At 45.2% G+C, this 18,271-nt stretch overlaps 1 protein-coding gene across 1 annotated transcript in view; it reads right to left on the minus strand.

Annotated features, from left to right (window-relative positions):
* ABCC4 (ATP binding cassette subfamily C member 4 (PEL blood group)) overlaps positions 1 to 18,271 on the minus strand; it is a 152,749-nt gene that overhangs the window by 10,550 nt on the left and 123,928 nt on the right. The window contains exons 18-19 of the mRNA XM_085890317.1: positions 17,042 to 17,230; positions 13,380 to 13,538 (exon numbers count right to left, since the gene is read on the minus strand). Of these exons, the coding sequence (XP_085746443.1) occupies positions 13,380 to 13,538; positions 17,042 to 17,230 (348 nt within the window). The remainder of the gene's footprint in view (positions 1 to 13,379; positions 13,539 to 17,041; positions 17,231 to 18,271) is intronic.

Here is an 18,271-nt window from a genome sequence, read left to right on the forward strand (position 1 = left end):
GGTAAGTTTTGTATACGTTAATAGCACGCTGGCATACGTCGTAGTACGCTGGCATATGTCGTCATATGCCGAGTACGTCGAGAAATTTTCAGCATGTTGAAAATTTCTCGACGTACTCGACGTATGACACACGTTCCGCATACGTATGCCAGCGTATGCGGAACGTGTGAGTCATACGCTGGCATACGTCGAAAAATTTCAAGCATGGAAAATTTGTCTAACACCTTGGCATACTACGACGTATGCCAGCGTACAAAGACGTATGCCAGCGTGCTCTTAACGTATACAAACTTACCCATAACGTATTCGACGTGTGCCAGCGTTTTAGCCAAATTTTGTATACGTCAGGCATACGCTGGCTAAATCGTCAAGGTGTGACAGGGCCTTAAGAGAGAATAATCACTGTCTCTGTTAGCATCTGCGCTCAATCATTTGAACATCGGTATCGCAGAGCTCTCTGATGTTCGGAGATCAGATAGTGGCGAGATCATGGCGGGTGGTGACAAGTAATATTGGTCTGGTCGCCGTGATGGTTACCATGCCTAAGGAATTGCTTTATCTGTGTCCAATAAGCTGACTCCAATAATAATTGAGGTAATACCGGTCAACGAGAGGATGAGATGAAAGATTCATCACTCCTTGGGTGTCGTTTCCCTGGTCTCTGAATATGCTCGGACTGAGGCGAGTGATCTCACTGTGAAAGATGCATTCTATACCGCGCTCGTGTCTGTGGTTGGTCAGTGCCCCAGGTGAGACACTCTTCTAGTCTTGGGGGATTTCAGTGGAACTGATCATTTCATCGATTTCATCGACTGGAACTGATCGGGATGGTTATGAGACATGTGTTGGTCCCCATGGGTCTGGAACTGTGAACCAGAATATCATCAAGTTCCTTGACTTTGCAAGAAGTCGTGGATTTAGGGTAGTTGGGTCATGGTTTCACCACCCACAGGCTCAACGCTGGACTTAGAATTCAATCGCTGGTGGTGTGGCAAAGGAGATTGACCATGTGCTCATTGATGGTCATTGGAGGATGATCCAGAACTGCAGGGTTTCCTTTAGTGCTCAGTTCCTTAATACCGTCCACAGGCTTGTTGCAGCAACTCTGAAGTTGCAGCGTAAATCTATGAGAATGGTACCATCCCAGCCTTGGCTGGATGTTGGCAAGCTCAAGGATAACAGCGTAGCAGAGGAGCTTGCTAACAGGCTGAGTGGGGATTTGGGGGGTCTGGGTGCTTTGGGGAATCCTGAAGAGTTGTGAAGTGACTTCAGAGCACCATCCTTGATGTTGCCGGTGGATGTCTTGGTACTTACCGGAGGACAAAGAAAAATTTTGTCTCTCAAGGGACACTGGATACCATTGACCAGAGTTGCAGGGCCAGACTTAATTGCAGAGCTGAGCTGTTCAGTGAGTTGAGGCAAAAAGCTGTACATGCGTTGAGGGAGGACAAGGAGGCCTATGTGTGAGGAATCTGTGAAGGGGTAGAGCATGACCTGGGGTCAAGTGATTGTCATCCTGCTTACAGGGTAATTCATGCATTGCTTTCCTCGAAGCCCATCCCTCGGTGTACTGCAGTGAGAGCAAAGGGTGGTGTGCTCTTTAGAGAGGAGTCCGAAATGAAGGCCTACTGGGCCGGCTACTTTTAGCGGCTGTATCAGGCTGAACCACCAGCTGTAGAGTTGGATGTCAGGGGAGTTACTATTCTAATTGCTAACCCTCCATTCAACTGTGATCCACCTTCGTTTGTGGAAACAGCCTGCGGTGAACCAATTGAAATAGGGTAAAGCTCCTGGGATATGTGGCATCCATGCTGAACTTCTGAAGGCTGCTGAAACTGCTGTACTCATGCCATTTCATGCAGTTCTGTGCTCTGCCTGGAACATAGGCATCATCCCAACTGACTAGACGACGGGCCTTGTTGTCCCTCTCTGGAAAGGGAAGGGTGATTGCCAGGACTGAAACAACTATCGAGGGGTGACACTGCTCTCAGTGCCGAGCAAGGTCTTTGCTCTGATAATTGTTGATCGGGTTTCCCACCATATGCTTGAGCACCAGCACCCAGAGCAGTCAGGCTTTACACCAAACAGGTCATTGATTGACCGTATCCTTGCTCTCCGTGTCCTCATTGAATGCCGACGAGAGTTTCGGCAGGGGCTGCTTGCAGCCTATGTTGATCTTGGCAAAGCATTCGATGCTGTGAATCAGCAAGCCCTCTGGAGAATTCTTGGTCTTTGTGGGGTGCTATCAACACTGATTAATCTGATGTCTGAACTCTACTCCAGTACTGAGAGTACTGTGAGATGTGGAGATACAATCTCTGACTTATTTGCAGTTGTTACTGGAGTTCATCAGGGGTGTGTAATGCCCCCCACACTTTTCAGTACTTGTATGGACTGGATTCTGCGGAGGATGTCGGAGAGATCAAGCTGCGGTGTATCGTTTGGGAACGTCTCTGATCTTGATTTCGCAGATGATGCAGTCATCTTTTCGGAGATTCTGGATATCCTTTTGGGGTCCCTCGAGGTGCTCAATGAGGAGCTGGAGCTGCTGGGTTTACGGGTTTCCTGGGTCAAAATTAAGATCCAGGTTTTCAATGACATCTTGGATGCTCTTATCTTGTCTGTACCTGTTTGCAGTGAGGATGTTGAGGTCACGGAGAGATTAACTTGCCTTAGCAGTGATATTCATGTCTCTGCTGGCTGTGAGCTAGAGGTCAATAGACATCTGGGTCGGGCCTGGGGAGTCATGGATTCACTGGATCAGGAGGTGTGGCACTGTCGGAATCTATGCAGGAGGACAAAAGTCCAAGTGTTCAGGTCCTTGGTGTTTCCAGTCTTACTGAATGGACTCTGACCAGGGCTCTGAGATGGAGACTTATTCTTTTGGTACCAGGTCTCTTCGGAGAATTCTGAGATATCGCTGGTTGGACTTTGTCTCCAACAAGCGATTGCTGAGAGAGGCTCAAATGAGATTTGTTACATGCATAATCTGTGAGTATCAGCTGCAGTTGTACGCTTTACAGAGATCAACATAGGCTGCAAACAGGCCCTGCCGAAACTCTCGTCTGCCTTCAGTGAGGACCCAAAGAGCAAGGATACGGTCAATCGTTGACCTCTTTGGTGTAAAGCCGAACTGCCCTGGGTGCTGGTTCTCAAGCAGATGTTGGTGAACCCTATCAAGAATTAAGCGAGCAAAGACCTTGCCCAGCACTGAGAGTAGCGTCACCCCTCGGTAGTTGTTGCCGTTCTCGAGAGGGACAAGTCCCCTCTTCCAGTCAGTTGGGATGATGCCTGTCTTTCAGAGTAAAGAACTGCATTCAATGACGCAAGTACAGCATTTCTACCAGCCTTGAGAAGTTTGGCATATTTGCCACAGATCCCAGGAGCTTTACCACATTTAAAATGGTTCACCGCGACCTTTTTTCCCACAAACAAAGATGGATCACAGTTGATTGGAGGGGCAGCAAGAGGAATGGTAACACCACTGACATCCAACTCAACAGCTCAACTCAACAACTAGCCAGCTTGGTACTTGCTTGCTCAAAGTAACAAGCTTGGCCAGCTTGCTCAAAGTAACAAGCCCAGTGGGCCTTCACCTCGGACTTCTCTGTCAAGAGCCCACCACCCTACGCTCCATCTGCAGTACACTGAGGAAATGGCTTGGAGGAACGCAATGCACAAATACACCTGGAAGCAGGACGAGAATCACTTGATTACAGGTGATGCTCTATCCCAGTGTTTCTCAACTGGGGTTCCCTGGAACCCTAGGGTTCCACAAGAGGTCGCTAGGGGTTCTGCGAGAAACAGTAATAAATAGGCTAATGTATTTTTGAGTAATTTTTGTTTGATTTAATATTCGTAATTTTACTATACACGTACGGCATATTGTTGGAAACTCCTTGGTTATTATAATAGAGGCTTCAACCTCTTGTATTATTTCCAATTATAACAACCATAGGGAATGTATTTAACGATGTCTATATGGCGCCAGTGTGAAACCGCCCTCACTGGTTAGTGGACGTCCTGTACACGGTGGATTCGTGTATCATTGAGTGACTGACAAGTACGGGACACATGCACGGTGTCCATCTATCTTCTCTGTGCTTCCTAGCATGAAGTCAGTCTCTGTCTCTGTCTCCGTCTCTGTCTCTCTGTTAGTTCTTCTGTTTGCCTTTATTGCTTCAGCTTTATTTGTTTAAGTTTTGTTTATCAAGTTACATAAGGTGTGTTTTTTTTAATTGTCAAACAGACAAACATTTTCAAAAATGACGTTTTTAAATTGACCAAGCAGCACAACCCAATTACAAAGCAAGCAGATTGGCCCAATTCAATCAGATTTTTTCGTGGTTTGAAACATGTGCTTGAACAGTGAATCGCAGAAACTTGTGAGAAACGACCTCGTGATGTCATCAATGTAAACAAAACAACAGTAATAGGAGGTAAGACGCAGCTGCGATAGCGCATAAGGCTAATATATATATATATATATATATATATATATATATATATGTATATATATGTATATGTATATATATATATATGTATATATATATATGTATATATATATAAATGTATATGTATATGTATATATATATATATATATATATATATATATATATATATATACCGGGCGTAGTGGCGTGCACCTGTAATCCGGCTACTCGGAGGCTTGGGTTGGAGGATCGCTTGAGGACGGGGGCTCTGCACTGGGCAGGGTGTAGAGCAGCCCGGAATCATGGCGAAACCCAAATCCTGATCCCTGTGTCGTAAGAGGCGACCAGGGTTGCGTCAGGAAGGGCATCCGGCGTAAAACCTATGCCAAATCAGTATGCGGATCATAACGGATGATCCGCTGTGGTGACCCCTAACGGGAGCAGCCGAAAGACGAACAACAACATATATATATATATATATATATATATATATATATATATATATATATATATATATATATATATATATATATATATTTTTTTTTTTAAATCGAATATTTAAAACCTCGGTGTGAGGTCTCATAAACGAGCAGTATGTTTTTATTTTCATTGCCAATAAATTTGACAAAAAGGGGGTCATTTTTTCCTTAAACCAGGTATCCGAAAAAAAATATTATATTTACCACGTGAACTACGATAAAAATATAAAAGAGCTAGATATTAATAATGGTATAAAATAATTTTTAGGCAGGGGTTCCCTGAGACATGAAAACTAGTTCAAGGGTTCCACAAGGGTAAAAAGGTTGAGAAACGCTGCTCTACCCCCTCACAGATTCCCTCGCACATAGGCCTCTCTGTCCACCCTCAGCACACGTACAGTTTTACACCTCAACTCCCTGAACAGCTCAGCTCTGCCATTCAGCCTGGCTCTGCAACTCTGGTCAATGGTATACAGTGTCTCTTGAGAGACAAAATTCTTCTTCACCCAACAGTGAGTTCCAAGACATCCACCGGCGACATCAAGGATGGTAGTCTTGAAGGCACTCCACAACTCTTCAGGATTCCCCAAAGCACCCAGACTGCCAAAATCCCCACAGCCTGTTCTCAAACTCCTCAGCTACCCTCTCCTTGAGCTTGCCAACATCCTGCCGAGACTGGAATGGTACCATTCTCCCGGATTTAGGCTGCAGCTTCAGAGTTGCTACAACAAAGCCTGTGGTCAGTATTGAGGAACTAAACACTCCGGTAGACCCTGCAGTTCGGGATCATCCTCCAACGATCATCAAAGAGCAACTGGTCAATCTCCTTTGCCACACCGCCAGCATTGGAATACCAAGTCCAGCGATGAGCCTATCGGCACTGAAACCATCCATGCACCAGCCACCCTGAGTCCACATCTTCTTGCAAAGTCGAGGAATTTAGTACTATTCTGGTTCACTGTTCCAGACCCAAGGGGACCAACACATGTCTCATAACTATCCCTATCAGTGCCAGTCGATGCATTGAAATCACTCAAGACTAAAAGAGTTTCTCGCCTGTGACACTGATAAACTACAGACTCAAGCGCAGCATAGAATGCGTCCTTCATGGTGAGATGACCCACCTCAGTCGGAGCCTATATCGAGTCCAGGGAAACGACACCCAAGGAGTGACGAATCCTTAGTCTCATACGCTCATTGACCAGTGTTACCTCAATTATCATGGAAGTCAGCTTCATGGACACAGCTACAGCAACTCCTTGGGCATGGTAACCATCAGTGACCAGACAAATAGTATATGTAACCATCCACCATGATCTCGCCACAATCCTGTCTCCGAACCGCAGAGTGCTGCAATTCCGATGGTCAAACGCTGGAGCTCAGATGATAACAGACAGGTGATCATGCTCTCTTCGGGATGGGCACCCACCCTAAGGGACCTCCTCAGGTTAATTCAAGGAGACCGACTTCTGGTGGACAATACCTCAGCACCAGGCCACCACATACCATCACAATCTGACCGCCACACACCACCGTGTTTTACGGAATGAAGCGTTTTAAGGTGGCCGGAGTGCAAATCCTGCCACCAACCTAAAAAAAACAAGTAACCCAACTGCAGGACGACATGCGCAGACACAGTTGGGCACTAGATATGGATGGCTGTTGGCTCACAAGGAGCTCCTCCGCCCTTTGACAGATTTTGTTTTTCATTTCACTGGGTGTCTAATGTCCATATCTATACACCGAGTCGGAGTGCCCCACAAAATGCCACAATAAGCTATTTATACATGTTAACACGGCATTTGTCCACGGAGGAAAAACTCCTTGGGGAGGGAGGACTTCAGTTAATTATTAGTGTGAATCATTTTGTAATAAGATTAATGTTATGTCATTATCATTAGTGTTTTTATTCCCCTCGCCGAAGGAGAGGGTATTGCATTTGGGTCCATTTTTCTCTGTGTCTGTCTGTTTGTTTGTATGTCCGGACAGAACTTTTGTGTTTTACTCGGCAACCGCTTGTCGGATCAAGACAAAATTTCCACCATAGGGGCGACTACTCATGAATAATGTTGTAATTGATAATTATGACGTCATAAGTCACATGGTGTGGCAGCCATGTTGGAAACACAGAAAAACTTTGGACCTCTTTATCTCTGAAACCGCACCAAGGAAAAAATTGAAACTTGGCACATGGCAAGTAATCCTCATACTCCTCGTGATTTTTTCAAACATCATAGGTGCCTTTGCAGGGAAAAATGGCCTTAAAATGTGTGTGAGAGAGATATATATATATATATATATATATATATATATATATATATATATATATATATATATATATATATATATATATATATATATATATTTATATATATATATAGGTGCCTTTGTTATGACGTCATAATTGCAAATGGAGAACACTATATCTGACCAGTATGAAAATTTTTGAGGGTCATTTCAGGATAAAATGGTCCACAGAAAAAAAAAAATATTGATGATGTCATCAGTCACATGATTCAACAGCTATATTGTTTAAAAAAAAAAAAACCTTCAAAAATCTTCTCTGAAGTGGCTGAACAGATCGAGGCAAAACTTTATATGTTTTACCGCCTATCCATGAGGAACAAGAAGTTCACACAAGATGTCATGGGTCACATGGTTTGGCAGCCATATTGGAATTACCTTAAAACCTGTTAAAAAAAAATCTTCTCCAGAACGGCTGGCCAGATCGAGGGGAAACGTAACATAAATGTTCCCCAAGCCGTGGGTGTACAAGTTTGTTCAGGAATAATTGATAGGTCACATGGTTTGACAGCCATATTGGATTGAAGAAAAATATTAAATGTTTTCTTTGGAACCGCTTAATCAATCGACGTGAAACTTCACATCTATGATCTAGTAGTGATGGGGAATACATATATTAAATTCCAACTTGATTGAATGCATGGTCTGGCAGCCAGAATTATTTGTTTTTTTTCATCTGAGTTCCCTTTTTCTTTTTTGAATCTGGCTCACTTGGCTATGCCTTGATGGGTTTGAGGGTAGAGGAGTAGCAGCTGAAACCTGAATCCTAGCCAGATTCCTCCTGATGACTTCTTATTTGCTTTTTGCTTGTTTTGGGTTCCTTCTGATTACTCCAATGCAGGACTGTACCTATTTGGTCTTCCATCTGATTTGAATTGCATTTATTTCAATCCAATTCTGAATTCCATTGAATCATAATAAAAAATGTCATGGGTCAGGGTCAGGTGTCCAATCAAAGCCGAACGTCTTGGTTCCCTGTCATCACTGCCAGCAGTTATAAAGTGGCAGTTCTAATTATGTCTCTTATTAATTGCAAAACACACCAGTACACAAACGTCACACACAAAATACACCACACAAAACTACACAAACACCACACACAAGTTCTGTTGAGGGTCTGCAATCTCTGATTGCTCTTTTTCTTGTTATCCCCCGCCAACCAACGAAGTTAGAAATGGTTACTTTTGTTATAAGAAGCGCCTTGGAAAAACGCCATGATTAGCTATCTTAACACGGATATACACCTCAACATGGTTTTTGCCCAAGGTGGAAAACCCCCTTGGGGAGGAGGGCAAATTAAGTCACTACAACCTCCGTCATGTGACCCTTCATCCTCCTGTCATGTTTGGTTGAGAATGGATAAGTACCGACCGAATGTATCGTGGTCAGACAGACAGACAGAATGCAAATTGCAAATTTTCGTGTGATGATCTGTTTCACTTTCCTCTCTTCTCACTTTTGCTTCCATGGATATGATTCAGACAACCACGATGGAAGCAAACACTGACCTTGGCACTTGCATAAACATACAAAAATTCTGCTTTCTGTCTGCCAAATTCTGCTGTAAAGAAAATCTCCGGGGGAGGCAGAGCTCGAAACAAATCTTGCGCAAGGACAGCTAAACCTTGATCATCTGAAATAATCGGAAAAGTTTAGTGACGATTCTGGGAGTGGTTCCAGCAACATGGCTAACATCATGTGGCTTTACCAGCATGCATTGTCGAACACAATAGTGTCAAAACAAAACCAAAAATAAAACGAGAGAAACCATCCACATTGGCAGTGGTGAAAACGCCGTGGGCAGCCTGCTAATTGTGAGAAAACCCTGACGTGGACCTGGCCATCTTTACGGGACAAGGACATGAACATCTTTCCATCTGCTCTCTGCAAAAACCGAAGCACAATCGGTGAGAAACAAGGCAGCAGTTTGTGCGGTATGGCGTGCTTCATGTGAGATGCCGATGTCCAAAGGGGAAGGGTAATCATACAGAGGGAAGATGGCAGAGGTGGAGCAATGAAGAATTAAATAGCAAACTGCCGCGGGGTCCCGCAGAATCATCTTGACGTTTGAAAAGGCACTCGTCCAGACAAGGTGCTGTCAGTTGGTGTCATTGTGGACGACGTTTTGGAGGATTTGGGTAAAATTAAAGTGTACAAGGAGGCTTATAATGAATCAATAAACAAGCATGTTTTAACCCAAGCATAAAGACATGATGATGGTATTATCAATTTGCAATATTTGTGAAAGAGCATACAGGTATATTAACGAACAGGTGAACCAAATGCTACGATAAACCTCTTCAAATGCATTTGTACAGAATATATGTCACCAAAACTTTATCATTCAAATAACGATGGCCAGTACAGATGAGAGAAATTCTTTTAAAAGGGGGCATCTATTTATTACATATGCATGTTCATCCAAAGCTTTGAATGGGGGATGAGAGGAGGGATAAATTGAATTAATTTGAGAGGAAGAGGAGTGTGAGTGAGATAGGGAGAGAATGAAAAGCTGGGAGGACAATAAGTTATACAAAGTGATGTTCATGCATAATGGAAGTTGCACAGTGCAGTGGTGTCTTCTGCTGGCTTACATAATGGATTTTGACAGCATATTGTTTCTGTAATGATTGGATGTTGTAAAGGGAAGGTCAGGTCAAGTATGGGAGCATGCGCCAGAGCAGCGCGTTGCTGTGTCCACTTTCCGCCGGTACTCCAGAGTCATCTGTTTGGCCATCCCCCAGGCAGATGCCTGGCCAATACCCATCTCCTTGAGATGCCGATCAACCTGCTGCAACGAGGAAGCACATGGTCGGCCCACTGGCCTCCTCCGCTCACGAGACTCCCTCGCTGAGAGAATCTGGTGAGCAGGACCAGCATCAGGGAAACGAGCCACATGTCCAGACAGCCGCAGCTGACAAATCTCATTTTTGAGTCTCTCTCAGCAACCACTCGTTGGACACAAAGTCCGACCAGAGAAAGCCAAGTATTCTCCGAAGAGACCCGGTACCAAATGAATTAAGTCTCCGTCTCAGATCCTTGGTCAGAGTACAAGTCTCGCATCCATAGAGCAAGACTGGAAGCACCAAGGACCTGAAGACTCAGACTTTCGTCCTCCCGCACCAGTTCCGGCAGCGCCACACCCCATTATCCAGTGAATCCATGACTCCCCAGGCCCGACCCAGACGTCTATTGACCTCTGACTCACAGCCAGCAGAGACATGAATATCACTGCCAAGGTAAGTGAATCTCTCCACGACCTCAATATCCTCACCACAAACAGGCACAGACAGGACAGCAGCATCCAAGATGTCATTGAAAGCCTGTATCTTAGTTTTGACCCAGGAAACCTGTAATCCCAGTGGCTCCGACTCCTCAATCAGCACCTTGGGGGCCCCCAAAAGGATATCTAAAGTCTCCGCAACGATGACCATCATCTGCGAAATCAAGGTCAGAGATCTTTACATTCCCAAAGGATGCACCGCAGCTTGATCTCTCCAACATCCTCCCTAGAATCTAGTCTATACAAGTGCTGAAAAGTGTGTGGGCCAGTACACATCTCTGACGAACTCCAGTAACAACTGGAAATAAGTCAGAGATGGGACCACCACATCTCACAGCACTCTCAGTACCAGAGTAGAGTTCAGACATCACATCGATCAGTTGTGGTGGCCAAGACCAATAATCCTCCAGAGGGCATCCCGATTCACTGAATCAAACGCTTTACAGAGATCAACAAAGGCTGCAAGCAGCCCCTGCCGAAACTCTCGTCTGCCTTCGGTGAGGACCCGAAGAGCAAGTATACAGTCAATTGTTGACCTCTTTGGTGTAAAGCCTGACTGCTCTGGACACTGGTGCTCAAGCAGATGGTGGTGAACCCTATCAAGAATTATCCGAGCAAAAACCTTGTGCCCGGCACTGAGAGCAGCGTCATCCCTCAGTAGTTGTTGCAGTCCTGGGGATCACTCTTCCCTTTCCAGAGAGGGACAAAAAGGCCCCTCTTCTAGGCAGTTGGGATGATGCCTGTGTTCCAGAAAGAGCACAAAACTGCATGCAACGACACGAGTGCAGCATTTCCACCAGCCTTGAGAAGTTCAGCATGGATGCCACAAATCCCTGGAACTTTACACCCCCATTTCAACTGGTTCACCGCAGCCCGTGTTTCCACAAGCGAAGGTGGACCACAGTTCATTGGAGGGTCAGCAACAGGGATTGTAACACCCCTGACGTCCAACTCGACAGCTGGTGGATCAGCCTGGTACAACCGCTCAAAGTAACCGGCCCAGTGGGCCTTCACTTCGGACTCCTCTGTCAAGAGCCTACCACTCTTTGCTCTAACTGCAGTACACCGAGGGATGGGCTTGGATGAACGCAATGTGCGATTTCCCCTGTCAGCAGGACGAGAATCACTTGACTTCAGGTGATGCTCAACCCCCCTCACACATTCCTCGCACATAGGCCTCCTTGTCCACCCTTAGCGCACGTACAGTTTTATGCCTCAGCTCCCTGAACAGCTCAGCTCTGCCATTCAGCCTGGCCCTGCAACTCTGGTCAATGGTATCCAATGTCCCTTGAGAAACAAAATTCTTCCTTGCCCTACGGTGAGTTCCAAGACATCCACCGGAAACATCAAGGACAGTGGTCTTGAAGGCACTCCACAACTCTTCAGGACCTCCAAAAGCAACCAGACCCCCCAAATCTCCACTCAGCTTGTTCGCAAACTCCTCAGCTGCCCTCGCATCCTTGAGCTTGCCAACATCCAGCCTAGGCTGGGATGGTACCATTCTCCTGGATTTTAGGTGCAACTTCAGAGTTGCAACAACAAGCCGGTGGTCAGTATTGAGGAACTGAGCACTCCGGTGGACCCTGCAGTTCTGGATCATCCTCCAGCAACCATGAACGAGGACATGGTCAATCTCCTTTGCCACACTGCCAGCGTTGGAATACCAAGTCCAGCCATGAGCTTGTGGGCGCTGAAACTATGAACCGGCCACCTAAGTCCATGACTTCTTGCAAAGTCAAGGAACTTAGTGCGAATCTGGTTCATAGTTCCTGGCCCATGGGGACCAACACACACCTCATAACCATCCCTATCAGTTCCATTCGATGCATTGAAATCCCCCAAGACGAGAAGTGTATCTCGTCTGAGGCACTGATCAACCACAGACTCGAGCGTGGCGTGGAATGCATCCTTCACGGTGAGATCACTCGCCTCAGTCGGAGCATAAACATAAACGAGGGAAATGACCCCAAAGGAGTGACGAATCCTTAGTCTCATAATACGCTTGTTGACCGGTGTTACCTTAATTATCTTTGGAGTCAGCTTATTGGACACAGCTACAGCAACTCCTTGGGAATGGTAACCATCAGAGCGACCAGACCAATAGTAGGTGTAACCACCCACCATTATCTCGCCACAATCCGGTCTCCGAACCTCAGAGAGTGCTGCAATACCGATGTCCAAACGCTTGAGCTCAGATGATAACAGAGATAGTTGATCATCCTCTCTTTGGGATAGGACATTCCAGGCACCCACCCGAAGGGACCGCCTCAGGTTAACCCAAGGAGACCGCCGTCTGGTGGACGACACCTCAGCACCACTCCGACACACTCTCCCGCAATCTGACCCGGGAATGTTACCCCGTGGTTTCCCTCCTATCAAAGATTGGGGGTCCCGAAGGCTTTGCCCCAATCCCGTCATCCGGTGAGCTACCCTGTGAAGGGAACCTGCACAGGAGGTACTCCCACGGAGTGGGTTTTCAGATTTCTTTGCGTTTTTGTGTTTTGCGGAATGAAGGGTTTTACGGTGGCCGGAGTGCAAATCCTGCCACCAACCTCCTTATAAGAAGTGACCCAACTGCAGGAGGACGTCCGCAGACACAGTTGGGCACTAGATATGGATGGCCGTTGGCTCACAAGGAGCTCCTCCGCCCTTTGACAGGTTTTGTTTTTAATCCTGCTGGGTGTCCATATCCAAACACCCTCCTCACCAGAAAACCTGGTGGGGGAGACGGTTTAGTCGCCGACAACCCGACCATGGAACAGGTTAGTACAGGTTTACACGATACCTGTAGCAAGTCACAGATCTAATCTGGCCTGACCTGACTTAAGGTAAAGGGAAGGCAAAGAGATGGGATGGAGGAAACGAGGGAAGTGGGAATACCTGTGGGATGATCGATATGGCCCGACGGAGATAATGCAAACCCAGATCGGCAATGACGACATCATCGATGATAACACGGCCACTCTCGAGCTCCGTGAGGCGGAAAAGTGCCGTGAGCAGCGAGCTTTTTCCTGCACCCGTACGTCCAACAATACCTACCTGGAAATCAGCAAAGAAAAAAAAAGTCAAGAACAGAAACAACATCTGACATGTCATCTCCCCTTTAATAAAAGCATCATCCTTTTTCGAATAAAAAAAAACAACTAGAACAGCACTCGGTAGAAGGCATACCTCCACCAGGCTGAACAGTTTATCTTTTGTATCCCACTGATGGGCCGGATCTGGATCCGGACCTGACCCAAAATCGAATCAGCTTGTTCTTGTCACCTAACAAACTCATCCACCAAGTTTTGTCAAAACTCGTCCACAACTTGAGATATCATGCCATATGTATCGTTTTCGCTCCATCTCTTAATGGTCAAGATTCACTTGGAAAAAAAAAAAAAAAACTATAAAAAATTCTCGAATCCGGATTTGCATCTTCACCAAAATTGAATCAATTCTTCCTCGTCACACGTGCAACCTGTCCACCAAGTTTCTTCCGAATCATTCTACGTCCATAAAATAGTCACATTTACGCACCACCCCTCCACTCAAAAGCATTTTAACTACTGCCTGGCAAAAGGACGCAATGCCAGGACTCTATCCCGAGGATGACTAATGCGGTACTCGAACCATGAACCGGTAAGCAAGTGGTGTTCTACTGATCAGTTCTTCAGCTTTATCTAAACTGCACCGGTTATCAATAAGAGTCCAGTTTATATCCCCAGTGAAAAGCCATTGTCGTCGAAACAAGGAGTTGGATCGTGGAGCAGGCACAAACAATCTTATGAGATAAGGATTTCTTGAATGAAAGGGACATGGGCAATAAACATCTATGGACGGATCCAACGGATGAGAGACAGGCAATTACGGATGATAATTAATAACTAAACAAACCCTTATGTTTCAATAAATATCTCGGGGCCTGAACATACACATTCACACACAAACCACACAAGCGTTTTCAAAAGGCTCAAATGTCTCTAAGGAAACAGCATGGAAAGCAGAGCAGGCCAGCACCGGGAAGGATCACAGCACAGCGGTGCAATACCTCGGAGCATCCCTGACAAAAGAGAACTCCACACCGCAGTGTGTTCAAGGCGACAAAGAGATAAAATGACACACATTAGGTCCTCAAATAGTCCTCCCTTACTTCCTCCCCACTCCTGAATCCTCTTGCCCCTCACATGACATCACGCGGCCACCAAGATGGCAGCCTCCAACAGTTGGCCCATTCAGGACATGGCCTGCAGCTCCAGCCAATTGCTGTGCTTCTACTTGCCAGCGGGTCTGGCCAAAAGCACAATGTATTGTGGCAGCAGTGTGAGGGTCCTCTTGGGGGCCTCACCCCAGGTGATGACTTTGTTGGCACCGGCAGTGACATCACATCTTCGGGACCTCACCGACATCGGCGAGAGGTGGGAGAAGGGAGCGAACTTTATCGTGCCACGTGCTGGGATGACCTCATATTAATGACCTCCTTGGGGATTCCTTCACCATACTGCCTGACCCTCGTTGGTTCAATAGGAAGGACAGATCACACGACATGCTTAAAATGGCTATCTTCCACTGCACACAACACTGCTTTCCAACGGCACACAAAAACAAGATGACGACCAAAACACGAAGCCCTTGTGACAAGTAAAAAAAAAGAAAAAAAGGATCTATCCTTTGCGAGCACACAGTCCACGCTAAGGCTTTACACTTTGATAATTACCCTGTAGCACCCCACACACGTATTAACAATACATCATTAACATATGAGGCAGCCATTTGGTCTATCTAATGGCTGGAGTGGTGGGCTTGGGATCCACTCAACCTGTCATTCTTCTGTGGTCGGCAAAATGAGTACCAGCTTGCTGGTATCCTGCATTTGGGTGGTGACCTATCCAGGATTGTGCCCAATAGCCCAGGAGACCACTGAGGCAGCACCAACGCTCTGCACAGAGTATGGTCCCAATGGATGGATTTGGTCTAGCACAGTTGTGAAATCTGTTTTTTCGTTTTTATTTCTCCTTAACAGGATTTTTATCCACATAGGAAAGAACGTCATCAACGATTCCATTATGCGAATCATAGGTTCACGTTTTTTGCTTTTTGTACAGCCCATGTGGCACGGTCCATAAGGACAGCAATAGCAGTCTTTAGCCAGAGTCAGGAGGTATTATTTATAATTTGGCCAGACTACAGGTCAAAAATGTTTATCATTTTCAAAGTATCGTAAGGATATCATCACAAGTGTTGTCCTTATAATAATTTGAAACTTGGATGTTCACAAGTCAGTGCTTGCGCCTGGAACGTTGATGTGAGCAGACACGACGACAAATGTATCTTCCACATCAAAGGGCAGCATGCTCTCTGATGCAACAACCTGTATGCAGATTACCAGAGCGATAGTTCGAATACTTGGATCCAACGCAATAAGAAACTTGGAATTGATTAAAACCCAGAGGCAAACGCATTGGCATTTAGATATCCTTTTGTTCCATCCGCATCTTATAATTATTTTGGTCGTAATTTGAGAGAAAAATGAAAATCCTATTTTCCCACTGTCAGGAATACACACAATGGTGTTTCAGGCTGACATTCACCAACAGTGTCCTCTGCTGACACAATTATGGAGGTGCAGCTGCAATGCTTTGTGCTGTTTCTTTGAGTAGCATCCTAATGCCCTGTGGAGACCTCTCAAAGAAGAGCACTCAACTTCAGCACAAAAACTCACAAACCAGTTTTGTGTATTTTTTCCTCCAGATAAAGCACCTCATGCAAAAAGTCCAAAATAAATAACTAAATCAAGCATTTGGAGGTAGGCTGGCAGGATGGCCTCAACCCTAGAAGTACACACACTTACCTTTAGGCTTTCTGGCATGAGTTTGAATCTCAGCTCAGTTATGAACTGCAATCGCAGTGTTTCACAGTCAGGGCGATTCATAAATACAGTATGTGTGCCGACCCTCGGATTGAAGTGAAACTGGACGTCCTGTCTGCTGGCATTAGTTGATTTATCTTACAGTTCCCAAGGTGTTATCCTACAGCTCTCAGCACATACAGTGCATAGGATTGGGCCAAATCTTTCACGGACTGGTTGACCAGACCAAATATTGGAGCTGGTTTAAAGCAAAAATTCGAAATTTTGTGAGGGTATTGGCAATGACTTTGTGGATTCTTTCAAAAGACAGAACGGGAACATTAACGTCCACCTGGAATCAATGCTAGCAGAAGGAATACCCAGCTCTCCCATTTGAATGATGTGAGACCAATTGATGCAACAGCTTGCCTACAAAGTACCAAATGAACAGTTTATATTTGGTTTGAGAATCAAATCCGGATGAGACAGCTCGAAGGCAGCCACGATACACCACCACTGTGTCATCCAATAAATGTTGTTCGACTCGAGTTATTCAAATCAATAACCACACAGCAAAGTACACAGAAACCTTTCAAAGAACAACGCAAAAAAAAAAAACTAAAAACTTCGACACTTCATAAAAGTACTTGCGCAAGAGGTCGTAAAACATAAAGGCTGCCACTACCTTTTAGCTTTGCTTTCTGTTATCTACCTTCTCTTTTGCCTGAAATGCCACACTAAGGTTGCGCAGCACAAGCGGTCCATCCGGTGTGTAGCGGAAGTTCACCCGATCGAGCATGACTGTTCCTTGAGCTGGCCAGTTCTTTGGTGGAGCCTTACTCTCCCAAGCGGCTTCAGGCTTCAGGTCACTGTACTCCATCACTCGCTCAACCGACGTCATCTGCACAACCAGACATTGACGCGGTGTAAAACCATACATGCCTGTGCATGCACACATGAAAACAAATAAAGGAAAACCTCAGTGGATCATCATCGAAGCATGATTCTGCCATGTAGGTTTCCTTCCATTTCACTCACTACGTCTTCAACAGAAATACGCTCTGCATAGAGCAAATGGGACTGGTCATGGTGGCTAAAGAATAAAAGCCAAGTTAATTTGAAAACAAAGCATGCAACTCTTTAATGGAATCATGTTCTCATCTTTTCTGCACAATCTAGACTTATCTGTTCAAGGTTGCTTTGTCGCTACCTATCCTTTCCATTGTTAGTTTCCTCACCCTGCTTTCCTTTGTTCTTTTGCTCTTCTATGAACCTTGCAAGTGGCCGAAAAATAAAAGCAGAGTTATTAACCTCCGCCATCTTCGAAGATGGATGGAGGTTACTCTTTTCACCCCTTTCTGTTTGTTTGTTTGTTTGTTTGTGAACAGTATTACGGAAAAACTTCTCGACGGATTTCGACGAAACTTGGTGGGGGGGGGTGAGGTATGGTCCAAGGATCATGCCATTAAATTTTGGACTTGGTCCCCCCCCAAAAAAAATTGTTGGAGAAAAAAAAAATTTTTTTTTGCATTTCTACATGTTTTAAGTGATTTCCAACCCCCCCAAAAAAAGATTGTTACCCTCCCCCCCAAAAAAAGATTTTTTTTTGCATTTCTGCATGTTTTAAGTGATTTCCACCCCCCCCAAAAAAAATTGTTGGAGAAAAAAAATTTTTTTTTTTTGCATTTCTACATGTTTTAAGTGATTTCCAACCCCCCAAAAAAGATTGTTACCCCCCCCAAAAAAGATTTTTTTTGCATTTATGCATGTTTTAAGTGATTTCCACCCCCCAAAAAAAGATTGTTACCCTCCCCCCCAAAAAAGATTTTTTTTTTTGCTTTTCTGCATGTTTTCAGTGATTTCCAACCCCCCCCAACAAAAATTGGTCGAGAAAAAAATTTTTTTTTGCATTTCTACATATTTTACGTGATTTCCAACCTCC

Source organism: Eptatretus burgeri, chromosome 7 (genome assembly GCF_056783735.1).
Source record: "Eptatretus burgeri isolate ZD-2024b chromosome 7, Ebu_testis_v1, whole genome shotgun sequence".
Classification (NCBI taxonomy): Eukaryota; Metazoa; Chordata; class Myxini; order Myxiniformes; family Myxinidae; genus Eptatretus; species Eptatretus burgeri.